General features: G+C 42.3%; 1 protein-coding gene across 1 annotated transcript; it reads right to left on the bottom strand.

Moving 5' to 3' along the window:
* Positions 1 to 1,287: 1,287 nt before the first annotated feature.
* Positions 1,288 to 15,915, bottom strand: spon2a (spondin 2a, extracellular matrix protein). The gene is made up of 6 exons (XM_030739848.1): positions 15,730 to 15,915; positions 10,905 to 11,133; positions 8,765 to 8,985; positions 2,440 to 2,631; positions 1,952 to 2,123; positions 1,288 to 1,735 (listed from the first exon to the last, which is right to left on the bottom strand). The coding sequence occupies exons 2-6, from the start codon at positions 11,131 to 11,133 to the stop codon at positions 1,548 to 1,550; spliced, it is 1,002 nt and encodes a 333-aa protein (XP_030595708.1). The 5' UTR covers positions 15,730 to 15,915; the 3' UTR covers positions 1,288 to 1,547.
* Between the last annotated feature and the right edge of the window lie 1,087 nt (positions 15,916 to 17,002).

Raw genomic sequence — 17,002 nt, 5'->3', positions numbered from 1 at the left:
CTTACCGGTGATCTTTTTCTTCTAGCTGCTCCCTTTAGGGATCACCTCATCAGATCATCTGCCTCCATCTTAAGCTGTCCTCAGTATCCTCCTTTGTCACACCAGTCCTCTGCATAGCGTCCTTCATTACATGCATGAACCCCCTCTGAGGTCTTCCGCATTTCCTCCTGCCTGGCAGCTCCATTTTCAACATCCTTTGTTCAATATATCCCACTATCCCTCCTGTGCACATGTCCGAACCATCTCAACAATGCCTCTCTAACTTTGTCTCCAGACTGCTGGACCTGAGCTGTCCCTCTGATGTATTTATTTCTAAACTCGTCCATTCTGGTCACTCTCAATAAAAATCTTAAAATCTTCAGCTCTGTTTCCTGTCTTTTGTCAGTGCCACCGTACATCCAAACCATACACCATAACAGGCCTCACTACCATCTTACAAACCTTCCTTTTCATGTGTGCTACTGTCTTTCTGACACACATCACCCCTGACACTTGTCTCCACCCCACTTCCACTCACTTCTTCACCTCTCTTGTGCACTGTCCGTTACTTTAGATGGTTGACCCCAGGTATATAAACTAATCACAACCTGTACTCCTTGCAGCTTCATTGAGATGTCAGGGCAAATAAAAAATACAATTTTTACACAATAGCACTGTCCAGCAGGAAAAATACATTGAGGAACAACACACATATCTATTTCTCTCTTTCTCTCTCTCTCTCTCTCTCTCTCTATATATATATATATATATATATATATATATATATTTATTTGAAAAACACACCTCCATGTTTATTCATGAGTTATACAAGATAAGATACATTAAATATGTACAAAAATCTCAACAGTGAAATATCAAAAGAAAAAATAAAAATATTTTAATCTTTCTTTCAATAAAAACCTGCATCTTGTCTTATAGTAAGCCAGCTTCTTTAGACTGGCATTACGCTTCAAGTCAGCCACTGGGTGCATTTTATGAAAGGTCATATTTATAAAATGGGCGGTGAGGTTATTTTGAAATATGGAAAGCATGTATAGGTTATCTAAGAGAAGTAGTGCCAGCATGCCTGTAGAGGTATGCAGTATGTGCAAGGACCTTTGTCAGCACTGTGTGCCAGTGTGCAGCTATCAACATACAGTTTAAATGCATATGTTGCTGATAATGAACAAACCATAATCAGTTTTTTTTTATTCAGCATTTACAACAGTTAAAAAAAAAAAAAAAATCACTTTTCACCCAAAACATTTGTGCTGCTGTCTCAAGCTTTAATACTCATCCAACACGTTGTTACAATCAGACTTTGGTTTCCCTTTAATACCATTAAATAAACCCAGTTCCAGGGGAGCATTCACGCTAAATCTGATGGCCTTCACTGGTATTGTACCGCATCTTAAACTTACACAACTCATCTGTAACAAAGAAAGCTGAACCCTTTGCTTTATAAATGCGATGTTCAAGATGCAGCAACCTTTTAAAGTCCGGCAGCAACAACACAAAAGTCCCAGCGTGTTGCATACTGGCAGCATCTGTGCTCGTGCACTCTGGAGTTACTGGTGTTGCATGCAGCTGTGCGGTACGCATTCAGACTGTTCCTCCAGTTCAGGGCAGGGGGTTCCAGCGTTGGCCGGCCGCAAGAGGATGTAGCGTGTGCGGTGGCGGACACCACCCCTGGAGCAAGGGCCCAGGCACAAACCCCAAGACGACCAGAGGGACACTTCACAGTCCAGTGGTGTTGCTGAGAAAGAGATGAGGCAAAAAGATGCAGAAGTATTCACTACAGGAGCAAGGGCTGTAAATCATCATTAGATGTAACCAAACTCCAGAGCAATATAAAACCACATTATACATCTGTTTTTTAACCTGTGCTTTCCTATCCATTTCAATCATCTGCTTCAATATCAAAACATCAAATGTTTGCACAACACTGATGAAGTGATTCATGCTTTCATACCTGAGAAGCGCTGGGGACTGATGGAGTTGGGTAGAATATGGTTGGACATCGGGCTTTGATGGTCACGTGACCTGCTCTGTCGCATGATCCTAATGCTGGCAATTGGTGGAAGCTCCTTTAAGCGTGGATAGTAGAAGGAGTTGGCTGGGTGGTTTGGAAACTGAGAGGTGATCTGGACAAGTCAACAAAGAGCAGTGAGCCATAACTCACCAGGAGAGCCAGTAGAGTCTCAACACAACTTCACATGGACAACAGCCTACTTTCAAACAGATGGTTGAAAATGATAGATGGTCCATTATGTAAGCGGGCTCTCTTAACTAAAAAACATCAGACTTGAGAGCTGCCAAGCAATAACTTAAGTGGGGACAGGTAGGAATGATGCCCTTCCTTCTAAGTTATAAAAAGGAGACAGGAATGAATGCAGCAAGAACTTAGTGAAGTATCAGAGTATGACCACAGTCACAGGTCAACACTGGAAGAGTTCATACCTTTGTGATGTTTTCTGGAGGGCTGGTGGGGAAGTTGGGAGATGAGAAAGTGAATCCACTATCTGTGCCAGCGTCATAAGGGTGGAGGTCAACGGTCACTTCCTGTTTCCACTGGTTGCCCTCGCAAAGATTTAGGCTGTCCACACCAACAAACCAGTCAGGGCTGGGGATCATCTTCACCATCAGGGACAACTGTTGATACAAGAGAGACAGTTGACTGAATAGTGTAGGCCAAAACTAATGATCAATTATTTATTGATCAGTCGAGGCATCAGAATCAGAATCAGAAGGTTTTTATTGCCATATGGGTGAACAGGTTCACAGCATTAGGAAATTGCTGCGGTACTTTGTGCTTACAGAAAAAAAAAAAACAAATAAGTATAAAAACTATAAGACAATATACAAGTATACAAATTGCAAATATACAGAGATATTAGAGCTTACAAAATATACAGTGCAGAGACTAATTAAAAGATAAAAGAATGTAAACTATATTCCACTAATATGTACATCAGTGCAATCAGACAGGTGCATAGACATAGGACATCAGTTCATAAGCAGATATAAACTGAGCAACCAGGTTATTTAGGGCTTTAATTAAAAAGCTATCCAAACCTACCTGGCCCTGTGTAAAAAAGTAATTGCCCTGTAAACCTAATAACTGGTTGTGACACCATTGGCAGCAAGAACTGCAATCAAGCATTTGTGAAAACTGCTAACGAGTCTTTTACATCATTGTGAAGGAATTTTGACCCATTTTTCTTTGCAAAACTGTTGTAATTCAGCCACATTTGAAAGTTTTCGAGCATGAACAGCCTGTTTAAGGTCACACCAAAGCATCTCAGTCTGATGTAAATTAGTGACTAGACCACTCCAAAACCTTCTTTTCTTTTCTTTTCCTTTTTGAGCCATTCAGAGTTGGACTTGTTGCCGTGTTTTCAGATCACTGTCCTGCTGCATAACCCAAGTGAGCTTGAGCTTCAGGGCACAAACTGAAGGCCGGACATTCTCCATCAGGATTTTCTGGTAGAGAGCAGAATTCATGGTTCCATCAATTACAGCAAGTTGTCCTGAAGCAGCAAAGCAGCTCCAGATCATCACACCATCACCTCCATGTTTAACTGCTGGTATGATTTACAGCAAGTAATGGGATTCAAACCTTCCAAAAAGTTCAGCTTTTGTCTCGTCAGTCCACAGAATATTTCCCCAAAAGTCTTGGAGATCATCAAGATTTTGGACCAGTGTGAGACCAGTCTGTTTTCTTTTTGGTCAGCAGTGGTTTTCTCCTTGGAACTCTGCCATTTTTGTCAGTCTCTTTCTTATTGTTGAATCATAAACTCTGACCTTAACTGAGGCGAGTGAGGCCTGCAGTTCTTTGGATATTGTTCTGAAGTCTATTTTGACTTTATGGATGAGTCGTTGATGCACTCTTGGAGTAATTTTGGGAGGCCAGCCACTCCTGGGAAGGTTCTCCACTGTTCCAAGTTTTCTCCGTTTGTGGATAATGGCTCTCACCGCAGTTCATCAGAGTCCCAAAGCCTTAGAAATTTCTTTGTAACCCAGACTGATAGATGTCATTATTAACTTTGTTTCTCGTGTGTTCTTGAGTTTCTTTAGATCATGGCATGATGTGTTGCTTTTTGAGATCTTTTCAGCCTGCTTCACTTTGTCAGACAGGTTCTGTTTAAGTGATTTCTTGATACAGCAGGTCTGGCAGTAATCAGGCCTGAGTATGGTTAGTGAAACTGAACTCAGCTTTCAAAAAATGTAGTTAATCACAGATAGGGCAATTACTTTGTCACAGAGGCCAGGTGGGTTTGAATAGCTTTCCCCCTTAATAAATGAAATCCTCATTTAAAATCTCCAGTTTGTATTTACTCAGCTTATCTTATCTAAAATTAAAATTTGTTTGATGATATGAAACATATAAGGGTGAAATATGTACAAAGGAAAAAGAAGAAGAAAGAAATCAAGAAGGGGGGCAAATACTTTTTCATAGCACTATAATTCAAATAATTTTGTTCATTACTTTGATTTATTTCCTACCTGCTAAACTATCAGCAGCACTTTGTATTCAGTGACTGTTCTCAGATGTCAGACTAACATGGTGAACATTATCCCTTTAGCAGCAGTTAAAGTACAAATGCAGTCCCATTCATCATTAATTAATAGTAAAACTCATGAAGAACAAATGTTGCACTCGGTCGGCTGTTATGATTTCTGTGGTTACAATCAAAAGTCTAACTGTGGCATTCTGGATGAGAAAAAGCTGACCAAAGGCTCTTTTGGGAGGGAAAGACAAACAATCCATAAAAACAATAAATCTGATCTCATCAGCACAGTAATATTTTGTCATAATGCTCCTCTTTTGGTCCAGTCCAGACTGTAATTACAGCCAGACTCTTTGTTCATCAGGCTCTGTGCTTCAGAGTATGCACTTTGTTCTAAAATAATACTTCCATCCATCCATCCATCCATCCATCCATCCATCCATCCATCCATCCATCCATCTATCCATCCATCCATCCATCCATCCATTCATCCATCCGTTTTCTTCCGCTTATCCAATTCAGGGTCATGGGGGGAGGGGGCAAGGTACACCTTGGACAGGTCGCTAGTCTGTCGCAGGACTAACACAGAGACAACCATTCGCATCCACAACTATTTTGTGATGTTTCTGGAAGACCATTCACAAAGTGGTCTTCCAGAAATATCAAAGGTAGCTGGTTTGCCCAAATCAGCAACTGAGCACGTCCTTCAAACCAAATGCACACAAGAACACTCTCAGAAATAAGCTTACATTATATATCAGTTTTTGCAATATCAAAGGACAATCTCCGTTTGGCTAAATACAAAAAGAAATTATGGAAAACTGTAGTTTTAGTTTGAATCTCCTCTTGTTGTTCCTGTGTGGATATTCTTTAGGTGCTCATGTTTCAATCTGCAGTCCCAGCTGCAAGTCATCATACCCCTAAAGGTTCAATAAGGTATTTCATTTTCTGAGTGTGAATGACTTGGTATAATGAGGAGCACATTTTGTGCATGAGTAGAAAATACTTTTCAAATTTAAGAAAATAGCCTTTATGACTGCATGACTTCATGGTCATAATTTCAGAGGATTCAACACAACATCCAAACAACCTTAAAAAAACAGAGACCCCACTGGAGTTCTTGAAAATGTCAGAAATAATAAAATAGCAAGTTCCATATGCAGATGAAACAATAATAACTTCCATGTACCACCTCATCAAGGTAATGGCTCTGTTACAACATGAGCTACCAATCAAACTGGCAACACTCAAAGCTCAGAGCTTTTGAAGGAGCTTGTCAGTGTGAGACTGACTGAGTCAGTCACCTGATCTTTATCTAATGAGCTGTAGTCAGCTTACAAGAGACCAGATTAAAGACACAGAAAACCCACAGCAAGCCAGAGTAGAAGCTTTCTGCAGAAAAGGCTCAATGGAGCATGTAGATATCTGTGTGTAAAGACTTCAGACAACCACTTGCTGCAGATTTCCAATGAGATTTTGTCAAACTTTGTGTGTATCTGTGAAATTACTTGAAAAATCCTAAACTTGGGCTCTCTGTGTTAAAGTTGCTATATCAGCAGCTTTCTTCTGAATGTGCTGAAGCACAGAGCCCAAAGAATAAAAAATATATGTGACCGTCCAAATTCTCACTGCGTGGACTATATTACAGGACTCATACTGTTACAGGAATCATACTGCAGAACTATAAATGCATTAAGAATGACATCACACACAAAAACACAGCTGATCTCAGGATTTATAGCTCTGTAACTTATAAATGCATGTGAGCTCATGAGCTCACTCGGTTTCCTGTGCAGGGTTAGACTGCACGTCCTCTGTGATGGATGTTTCCTGAGTGCTGGTGACCTCATACAGGAAGTGGCCTGGAGGTCAGCGCACACCGAGGTGGCAGATGACCAGAAAACAGCACATCTGAAAACGCCTCCTCACTTGAGGACTGATATTTGAGGACCTTGGCTGAGCTGCTCAATCGCAGGGAGGGATGGGTGGGCTTGGACAGCTTTTGATGGTTAGGAATGGGTGGCCTGGAGGATGGGGGAGAGCTGGAAGAGAAATCAAACCAGTCAAGACAGACTCAGATGGTGGTGGTGGTGGTGGGGGGGTAGATTCAGCATGACACACGAGGTCTGTTTCTTGGTTGTAATGCATGCCAGAGAACAGAGAAACTGAATCAGAGGTTGCTCTCTTGCTTCTATGAATCCACTGATTCACCTTCATCTTCCTCCCTTTTCAGCCTCCTCTGAAACAGTGGCTTTTCCAAGAAGTCATTCTGCTATATCCATCGGGCCACTCAGCAAGGATGTCTTCCCAGGGGCATTCCTCGTCAATGGTTTAATCCATTCGCGGTTGTTTTGCAACACGCAGGCCAGGAAGTGTCTCAAAAGCACAGGCCATTTCAAAGCTCCCATGATCCCTCTCACTTTTTTCCCCATCAAAACAAATCTCCCACAGAACAAACAATGTTGTCATCCTTGAAAGCATGTGTCTCAGTCACCTGAATGCTTGTGCGTCTGCTCTCAAAAAGTCCTGAATTTCACAATGGTACTTTTTTGGTGTAATTTGTCTGTTTTAAATTACACACCAAGAGGAGAAGAACACGGAGATGAAAATCATATGTGTTTGGGATTTTGAGGTCATTGAGTATGGATGTTTTGCTTGTTTGAAAGAGAAGGGATGGTATTTATAAATGAGCATGCAGGAGAAACAGACATAGAGGCACAATAACAGACTGAGCAGACGACAGATTCACATCGTTCCCTCACGCTTTTCTTTGCCGTTCTGCTCGCTGATCTAAAAGCAGCCACGGGCATCATGTACCTAGATGACAAGCTGCTAAGCTGCTGTCTATGACTCGTACTTACCAACGATGCCCTCCGACAGGGTTGTTTATGTTTTATAAGGGCCCTCGGGTTCAACCAGTGGGACAGGCAATAAACAAATGTAGGTCACCAGACTTTCAGGCAGACACACACCTATTCCTAAAAGATCCAGTAAAATGTCCTCCCTTCCACTTCACCTTTTTACTTCTTGTTCATCATCTGCATATGTTTGACTCCTAAAGGAGATATTTTATTTCAAGTTGTAACTTTTCCACAGGCCCATACCTCAAATCCTTTGCCTTTGTTTAAGCCCCGGCTCCTAAATTTAGCCTAAGCTTCAACAAAGACTCCAACCATGACCTCTGCTCCCACACTCAGTCACCATTCAAGATGCGCAGCACTATCCTGTGGTCCAGCAATGAGCAAAGCCACAACTTTAAATGTGGCTCATATGGGACTCCAGTAGTTATCCTCCACAGCTGGCTGTTAAGTGCAAACATTTCACATTGTGTTTCCTTAGAAAAAGGTTTTCCATGCTGAGCTGCAGTGCAGGAAGAGTGGCAAGAACAGAGAATTTAACACAAAGATATTCTTGGTAGATTTGCCTCGCTGACATGGCTGAAGTCTTGGGCTTTGCATGAAATGAAGACTGTTCATTCTGATCGCCTGAGATCACTTTAGGGCCGATTTTGTCAGGTACAATAATTACAGCAGTCATTAAGTGTTGGTGTAGAAAAGGCATGGGGGAATATGTATTGTTTGTATCCAAACTGTGGAACCAAATGAAGGCTTAAATTGCATAAGCAGTTAGACAGCCATAGCTATAAAAGCAGCTCCTAGTTTCTCCCCTTCATTGTACCACAAGTGAAGTGTAAAAACAGTGTGCTGCTCTTTATATTGTTGGTGAAAGCTAATTGTTATTTTACTTGTGTAGCTTTCCTGACTGAATAAATCCAACTAAATAAATGCGACATAACCTCAACAAGTCAAACTTCACAATTGCCGGGAGGCAGCTTTTGTTACCATCCGACAGAGACAGGCTAGCTGTTTCTGCCAGATTCCACTCTTTATATTTTAACATTCGCTGTACCATTTTATCAATCTCCTTCTCTAACGCTAAGAAAACAAGCAAATATATTTCCAGAAACAACTCCCTTTGCTGCACGTCATCATGGGTCCTCTCTCCTGAGCTCAATGTTTAGTGGGGTAGGCAGCAGACAGAGCGCAGACTGCGCAGGATGGATGTGGGCGTTTGTGGCTGCAGAGCTGAAGCACTTCAGCTAAACATAGTCTGATTGGATAGTGGAAAGAAGTGGTGAAGTATTTAATCAGAGCAGATGAAAAGGGATGTTATGGGGAGGCCTGGGTCACCAGATGACTGAATAGGTTTAGTCCCACAGATGGTTTTTGTGACTTACTGTGTCTGAGTATTTATGAAGGTACATTTGTGCCTACCAGTGAACACCGGGGCTGAATAAGCATCTCTGTGGAGCTGTGCCCGATGCCGTTAGGGATGCCAGCCGTTCTGTACATGGCGCCGACCACACGTTTCTTCCTGGCCTCCTTGGCTGCCTTCATCAGCTCCACCGTCACCCCGAGTTCAGCAAAGTGCTGAACCCCTGCACTGGCTGGAGTGCCCTCCTCCCATAGCCGAAAATGACGATTATGGCTGACCGCTAAAGAGAGAAAAGAAATTGAAGAAAGAGGAGATGACAGAAGTAAGATGCTTATTCGCTGGAATGCATATCAATGTCAGTGAAGCACCACAGACTCAGCCAGACGATGAGATCATTTCCACCAGTGGAGCCTGCATGTATTTCTACGGCTCTCTACTACTTCCTGCACTTAAGCATTTAATTCTGAAGGAATTGCCCACATTCATGTCTTTGGCAATATTGCAAGGTTATAGTTACGATGTCTCTCCCTCTATCACTGAAGAAACCACAACACAGCTGCCAGGAGGTAGGTCAGGAACTTGGATTGGCGGCCAGATGGTGGACAAAATAATTATTTGAAAACTATTACTGATACTTTTTCCTATACATTGAGTCAGTAAGCCATTTGCCTCGCATGCTTATATTTAGTTTTGGTTATCTATGAAATCAGTTTGAACTGAGACGCTGATTTAGGCTGAACTGTTTGTACCACAGGTTCTGGAGCTCCGTGTTGAATCCCACAGAGCTACTGGCCTGGGCCAGTGGTTTTAAGGGCAAAGTAAGGTTAGCCAGAAACACGCTGACAAATGCTCTGATGGTTCTGCCTTACCTCACTTTTCAAACCTGCGTACAGACGCACACGCGTACAGCAATACGTTTAAATTTAAACGCAGAGCCACACATGCATAATCTGCCCAGCACACTTCACACACTATCTTGTTTCTTCCCAAGATGCAATTACTTCATGTTTAATTACATTACCATCCTAACAAATTTCCCACAAGAATTATTGAAACTTGATAACCCATCACGTTTGAGGGTTACCAAGACCCCCACTTCCCTTTAAATTCGTTTGTGTATTTTTTGGGGCCATGACAAACTCCATTCCTCCTTTATTCTGTCTGTCTTCAGACCCCTCTACAGTTTATACTTTTTTATACAGTGACAGATTCCATTCCCAATCTTCTTTGTGTCCCCTGCAGCAGACTGTCAGGCCACTGAGGTCTTTTTGTTTTTCTTTTCTTGTGACAAAGTCCAATTCAGTGGTGCCCAGTGTCCTGGAACACCAAAAGCCATTATGGGTGTGTCAGAATATCTGGTGCCTGTGTCTATATGGAGCTAGTAGGGCATCATCCTCTGGCAGGGCAGCCAAGCACCAATGGGAGACCTGGAAACCAGACAAAGCCACAGCCGCCACACAGCAGTCCAAAATGCACACACAGATGTGCAGACATCTGCCATCCATCCACGCACAATGGTTTAAAAAGAGAGAGAGCGAGAGAGAGAATAAAAGGTGGAACTTGGTTCTGCTTCTCCTCCTCCTGGCTCTGAGGTGAGTGGTCTGACCCCACCACACCCCAACTATCATCACCCACCTTCAGCAGCCCCAAATTCACCACTCCAGTCTTCACCGCCAACACTGTGGTAAACCAGCGGAAATGTGGGAAGGAGTGTAGGACTGACTCAAAGAAATAGAGAGATATTAAAGATATGGCTGAAGAGAAGTTAGAGAAACAAAGAGAAGCACCATCTGGTAGCATTTAGACTGTCTTTCTTGTTGCTCTCGGCTTCTTGCTGTTTTGCTCATTAACATCTCTAACCTCTCTTTGTATGCGTTTGTGCATGAGGCTCCTTGATGAGGAAAAAAAAAACTGCCTTTGGGTGAAGCAGAGGTTGCTTCAGTGTGACTGCTCACCCAAAATGCCCTTTAATCTCACCATAAATGTGATTTGTGCCTTTTGATTGGCTCCCCTGTTGCACAAAAGCTTCACATCTGTAAACTTTAACTGCTGAAGGTAAAAATAAAACACCATGACTCCTTGATCCTGTTACAAATCTAAAATAATAGTCCACATTGAATGGAGTTACAGTAAAAAATTCCATTTAACACGGCAGATTTTCTAATAGCCCATGTTTTTGCCCCTAGGGGTCTTTCTCACCTATGAGTTTGGACCACTGTGCAGGGGGTCGGAAAAGTGGATATTGTTTTGGGAAAGCCTGTGGGCTCCAGTGACCAGTAAAGACCAGGATGTAGGAAGCAGGACTCTTGGCTGTGCATTCTGTCCCAATGAGCGGTCGCAAAGGCCCAGCAAATGTGAAGCAAAGCTTGACAAGTACGAGGAGTAGCTGCTGCAGCCAGCCACAGGTCAGGTGCTCTGATGACATCATCTGAAAGAAATGGAGAAATGAAAAATAGCTGTTAAAGTATTCTTCACTCACAGTAGAGACACACTGTGCTCTCTGCACAAACACTGATAAGAATTAATGCAAAAACAAAAAACATCTGTTCCAACTGTGGCAAATTTTGAAGACAAAAGAAACGTATCATAAGGTCATCTTTGTACGTAAACGAAAAGATCGCAACATGAACATTTAGGAAACCAAACCCAGACAATCCCGGAAAGTCAGTATAAGTGGGAAAATTCCATATCCCAGCCCTCATGTGAAAACACGGCCTTTTTATCAAAGACCAAAGCCTGAAGAACTCACTGACCCTTCGGCCTCCTATTAAAGAAACTCTCCTATTCCTTTGATTTGGCCAGGAGTCTCTGACAAAAAGCCAATGTCTGGCTACAAAGGAAAACATCACGTTCACTGTGATATCTGGTGTAAAAGCCACCTTTAAATAAAACATCTCTGAGGACGGATACAAATTCTGTCTGCTCTACTGATCTCACCGACTGACCATCCGCTGACCACCAGCTGCTGACTCAGACTCACACTCTATTAAGAGGCAGACGGGCGACGAGGGCACCGCATGACAATTACTCAAAATGCATTTCAGCTCTATAGGTCACATTATAGAAAGTGACAAAGTAACAGAAAAAAAAAACCCCTTACCATTTTTATTTATTTATTTGTAATATTAATGTGTAATCTACAGAAATTCTGGGGGAAATACAAAAACTCACAGCTCAATGACAGCTCAACTGTGAAACCAAAACAAAACTGTCACAACCAGATAAACTGCTGGAACAGTTGAAATGTAGACTAAGATGATCTGGTAAAGGCAGGGGAACACAGATTTTATACTCTCACCAGCCACTTCATTAGGTACACCTGTTCAACTGCTCATTAACACAAGGACTGAATCAGCCAATCATATTGTAGGAATTTGGTGCATTTAGACATGGTTCTTGGTGCCAGACAAGCTGGAATGCAGAAGAGCATCTCTGAATGCGAAACAAAAAAGCAATTCTTTGTGCAAAAGTACCTTGTTGATGTCAGAGGTCAAAGGAGAAATGGCCGGACTGTTTCAAGCTGATGGGACTTAAACAGTAACTCAAAGAACCACTTACTACAACCAAGGTATGCAGAAGAGCATCTCTGAGCACATAACACGTCAGACCTTGAAGCAAATGGGTTACAGCAGCAGAAGGCCATATTGGGTCCCACTTCTGTCAGCTAAGAACTAGAAAGTGAGGCTACAATTCACACAACTCAACAAATTTGGACAAGAGGATTAGAACCATGTTGCCTGGACTGATGAGTCTCAATTTCTGCTGCAGCTTTCGGATGGTAGGGTCAGAATTGGGTGTAAAAGCATGGAACCATGCCTCCTTATATCAATGGTTTAGACTGGCTGCGGTGGTGGTGCTGTAATGGTGTGGTGGATATTTTCATGGCACACTTTGGGCTCCTTAGTTCCATTTTAGCATTGTTTATATCCACTGATGTCTGATTCCAGTAGGGTAACCTGTCATGTCACAAAGTTCAAATCATCTCAAACTAGTTTCTTGAGCGGTTGACCTCCACAGTCACCGGATCTCAATCCAATAGAGCACATTTGGGACGCAGTGGAATTAGACATTCACATCGTGGATGTGCAGCCAACAAATCTGCAGCAACTGTGTGATGCTATCAAATGAATATGGACCATAATCTCTAGGAAATAGTTCCAGCACCTTGTTAAATCTATGCTACAAAGCATTAGGGCAGTTCTGGAGGCAAACCCTGTACCCAAGGTAGCTGTAATGGCAGAGGACAGAATAACTGGAGCAGCCTAACTCTTGAAACTCTTCCTGGTGAAAGAAAGAGTCCCATTGTCACAGGAGTTAACGAAAACAAAGAAGAAGAGCAACAGAAAGTAGACTCAGAAGGGAATTCACAGCCCCGGGACTGAGAGGATTCAAAAGCAACATTCAGTTGGCATTATTTCTCCTAAATGAAGGAACAACCCTGCAGTACTGTGTGTAATAGTGTCCATGCACAAATTTACATCTAAATTTACTCCAGACCCAGATTTTCAATGCTCCTTTCAAAATGTGAGCTTAAAATTATTCCCAAATACTATCCTAATCCAAACTGGCACCTGGATGGCACAAAAATTACCAACGTGCTTCTCTGAGGAAAGTATTTCAGGGGAGACCACATTGCATAAAAGCGATGTCATGCACCTTATTGTGTTTTATTAGCAGATCTTTTAACTATAACTCCAGTGTGTAACTCCATGACTGTTCATGTTTTTCAGTGTTTGTGTGTTACAGAAAGGGAGCGCGGCATTTGTAGCCGTTACTATACTATAACTAAAACTCCAAGCAGCTGCAGAATGCAGACAGTTAAATTTGGGCAAGTCAAAAACACACACATGTGCATGCAAACACACGCACTCTCGCGCGCACTTAACACTCATGTCCTGCTGCACATCGTCCCTGAAGTCTATTTCCAGGGGTCAGATAGTATTACTGCCAATATAGCTGCAAAACTCCAACTCTGACAGTTTTCTGACCGCGTCCTCGCGGTCCTCTGTGTTTTATCAATTCCCATCTCCATTAAATGTATATTAACCGCTACACTGTTTAACAGTCCGCCATAAAAATATCCAACATATGGTGACACACAGAGGCCCGCTTTGATCTTGCTGCTCAGTCATCAGATCAGCTCCCCGGCTTGCAACTTGGCTGGAGGCAGATGAAGCTTTAGGTTGAGAAGAATGTGTCTAGCTTCAAAAAGTAACTTCTGCTTTCACCAACATAATGATATTATCTTTGTGACTGAAGCTTGTGTGCAGAAATTCATGACCTGGACCCTGCAGGCTTTTAACATCAGCATGTGAACTTATTGCGACTGTCCTGTCTGCTCTCTGCACTATGTTTGTTAGAGAAAAGGAGGTCAGCACTGTCGCAGGCTGCTGAAAAGACTTACTCATTTTCACATGGAAACATTCTGCGTAAAAAAGATAAAGATTTTATTTTTTTTTTTGCCTGAATATGATCTTTTATTCCAAAAGTATTTGTTTCTGATAAACTGTACAGCCAGTCTGTTAGTCTGTCACTCGCTGTGGTGACATTTTCTACAGCGAGACTTTGGTTTATTTGACCCTCTGATGCTCTTTCTGAATTTCATCATATGACCCTGTAACACACCAAAGAGACATTTCTTGAATACCCACACAGACAAGCTGAGCTTTATCAGCCCGCACACAGACCCACAACCAGCTGATGTCTGCTGCTGCTGAAAAGGCATGCAGTGATAATAGCTTCTTTTTTTTTTTTTAATGCACATAAAAGGCACAAAAACTGTCAAACGTGCAGTTACATACACACACAGTACAGATGTATTCTCAGTGGCACAGACAGACAAACACAGCAGTTTTTCTGTCAGGCACGAGACACAATAAAACAACGGGATGTGGCGCATAGCCAAACTTAGCGGCTGCTGCCCTGTGGGCACCTTTACCGTGCAATTAAAGTGGCCTCATGCAGAGATAATACACACATTCACCTCAGCTCATATACAAAGGCATTCAGTTATGAACACAAAAGCAGAGATTTGTTCACACAGCCGGAGGCAAGTTTATTTTTAACAAGGAAACGGCAAGGGGATAATTTGCTTTTGTGGCCAAGATTTTATTTTTTTTCATGAAACTCTTTTATTGGGCAGCAGCGAGTTTAGGAGTTTGTGCTGAGAAGGGAGATGCGTCAGTCTGTCTTGAATTAGCCTACTTCTACACTCCTGCGTAACGCACACATAACCGCTCCGACCATTTCATTCATTCGTGCATACAAAAGGAAACGCAGAGGGAAGTTCGCTCAGACATGCATCGCATCAACAGGAGGTCAGAAACTTTCACTGCTCCTCGTGCAGCTGGAGGGGAAATTATGACATTTAGGCACCGCAGAGTTTGGTTTTCCTGAAGCACTTTTAAGCAGTGAAGATGGAGATGATGCTTTCAGTTTAAATATGCAAAAAAAAAAAAAAAAAAAGAGTAGAAGAAGTAATAATCTAACTTTATGAATTTGGTGACACCAGAAAAATAAACACATTATTCCTGCAAAAGATGAATTCAGTTGTGGAAAATAGATTTATCTCTTTGTTACTTATTTACATTTTTCTGTCACTGCCACTTAACACTAATCTACTGCATGCTGGAGGGAAACATGTTGCTTTTCTTTTTTTGCAAGTAACGCCTACCCTGTAATTATTATGTACTTACTAGTTAGTAACAAGATCATATGTTACAATTTACAAAACCACCCTTCAGTGTTTAAATCAGTAGTAACCTAGCAACCTTAACTTTTTTTAATGCATGCGGTACAACATAACATCCCAAAAGTTGAAATGTTCACAATTAGTTACTTTCAATTGAAATGTGAAGCTTTACGTTATAGTACATCACATTAGGGTGGCAATAATGGCAGGCTTCTAAAATTATACATTTACTTAAGCAAGATTTTATTTTAAACTGGGTATTTTATGAGCATTGCTGCATTTACCTAATGAATCTGAACACTTATGTACTGCATACATTTATCTTAAACTCACCCAGACTTTCTGTGCAGAGAATGAATGAAGTCTCAGCCCGTTCAGTGTGTGCTCCTTCCCTGTGTTGGATTTATCAGTGACAGAGAGAAGCTGCAGCAGAATCACACAGAGGATACAGCTCCACTTGCTCCCTATTGTAACCGGTTTCCTGGTGCAGCCTTATCAACCTCTATCCCTCTACCGCCTGTCTTTATCTCTTTCCAAATTTCTCTCCTCCTCCCTTCTCCGTATCTCCTCATGTTACCCTCCTCTTTCTCTCCTCCTTTCTCCTCCCTCTCCTCGTTTTTTTCTCCCCCTACCTCTCCTTGTATGGAAAGGCAGTTAACAGCCTCACTCCTCTTCTCTCCCTCTTACTCTCTCTCTCTCTGTTCTTTCAGTGCCTGTGTAAATTCAACAGCCACATTGCTGACAAGGTAATCAACACCACCTTGGCCTCTTATGTATTATCTTGCCCCCGTTTTTCAGCTCAAGCTGTCAGGCTTGAGAGGTGTAGAGTTGCTGAATAATGGCAGTAAATTAGAAAGAGAAAGAAACAGGGCTTCGTGCGCAGACATGCAACCTGGATAACAGATGAATTCAGTGTGGACAGAAGCACAGGGTTTTATTTCTGCAGTTAATGTACTGATTGGACACTGCAGATTATCGAAGGGCTTTAAAGCCCCCCCCCCCCCCCCCCCCCCCCCGAAATAGTTCCCCTGTCCTCCTGTGGCCCATCCAACTGTGATCTCAGTTGAGGAACCCCATTTCCTCAGGTCAGAGTGTCTAAGTGTGTGTGTGTGAGAGAGAGAGAGCAAAAGAGATGTGTGGCCACCAGTTCAAACAGCTGGTAGACACATGGACAACCAGGGAGGTTTCTGTTGCCGGCCGCCACTCGCTTATCAACGTGTCAGAGGCTGAAACTAAATAAGACTGTACACGGTGCAACAGAGCAGCCTATATTTCATCAAAACACACGTTCTGCTTAGGGTTATGATCCAGAGTGGACTGAGTGCTGCCACTCCCTAAATATGTGCTATCAGCTTGACCTGGCAAACATCATCCCAGACCAAGAAGAAAACAGAGGCAGCCACGTCACTGTATGGCTATAAACCTTCCCAGAATGAGGAGGGATGAAGAGATGAGGACACAGGAAGAGGAAAAGTGGGGTTAGACATGGATCAGGTAACAATTTGGACTTTGTGTCCTGCAGTTATAAACAATCACGTAAACACCATCTCCCCATCTGTTTCCACTACTACTTCCTCACCAGCTCTTTCCTCCCTTATCTATCTAT

This window comes from Archocentrus centrarchus, chromosome 10 (assembly GCF_007364275.1).
Source record: "Archocentrus centrarchus isolate MPI-CPG fArcCen1 chromosome 10, fArcCen1, whole genome shotgun sequence".
Taxonomy (NCBI): Eukaryota; Metazoa; Chordata; class Actinopteri; order Cichliformes; family Cichlidae; genus Archocentrus; species Archocentrus centrarchus.
This window is presented reverse-complemented; position numbering and strand designations above follow the sequence as displayed.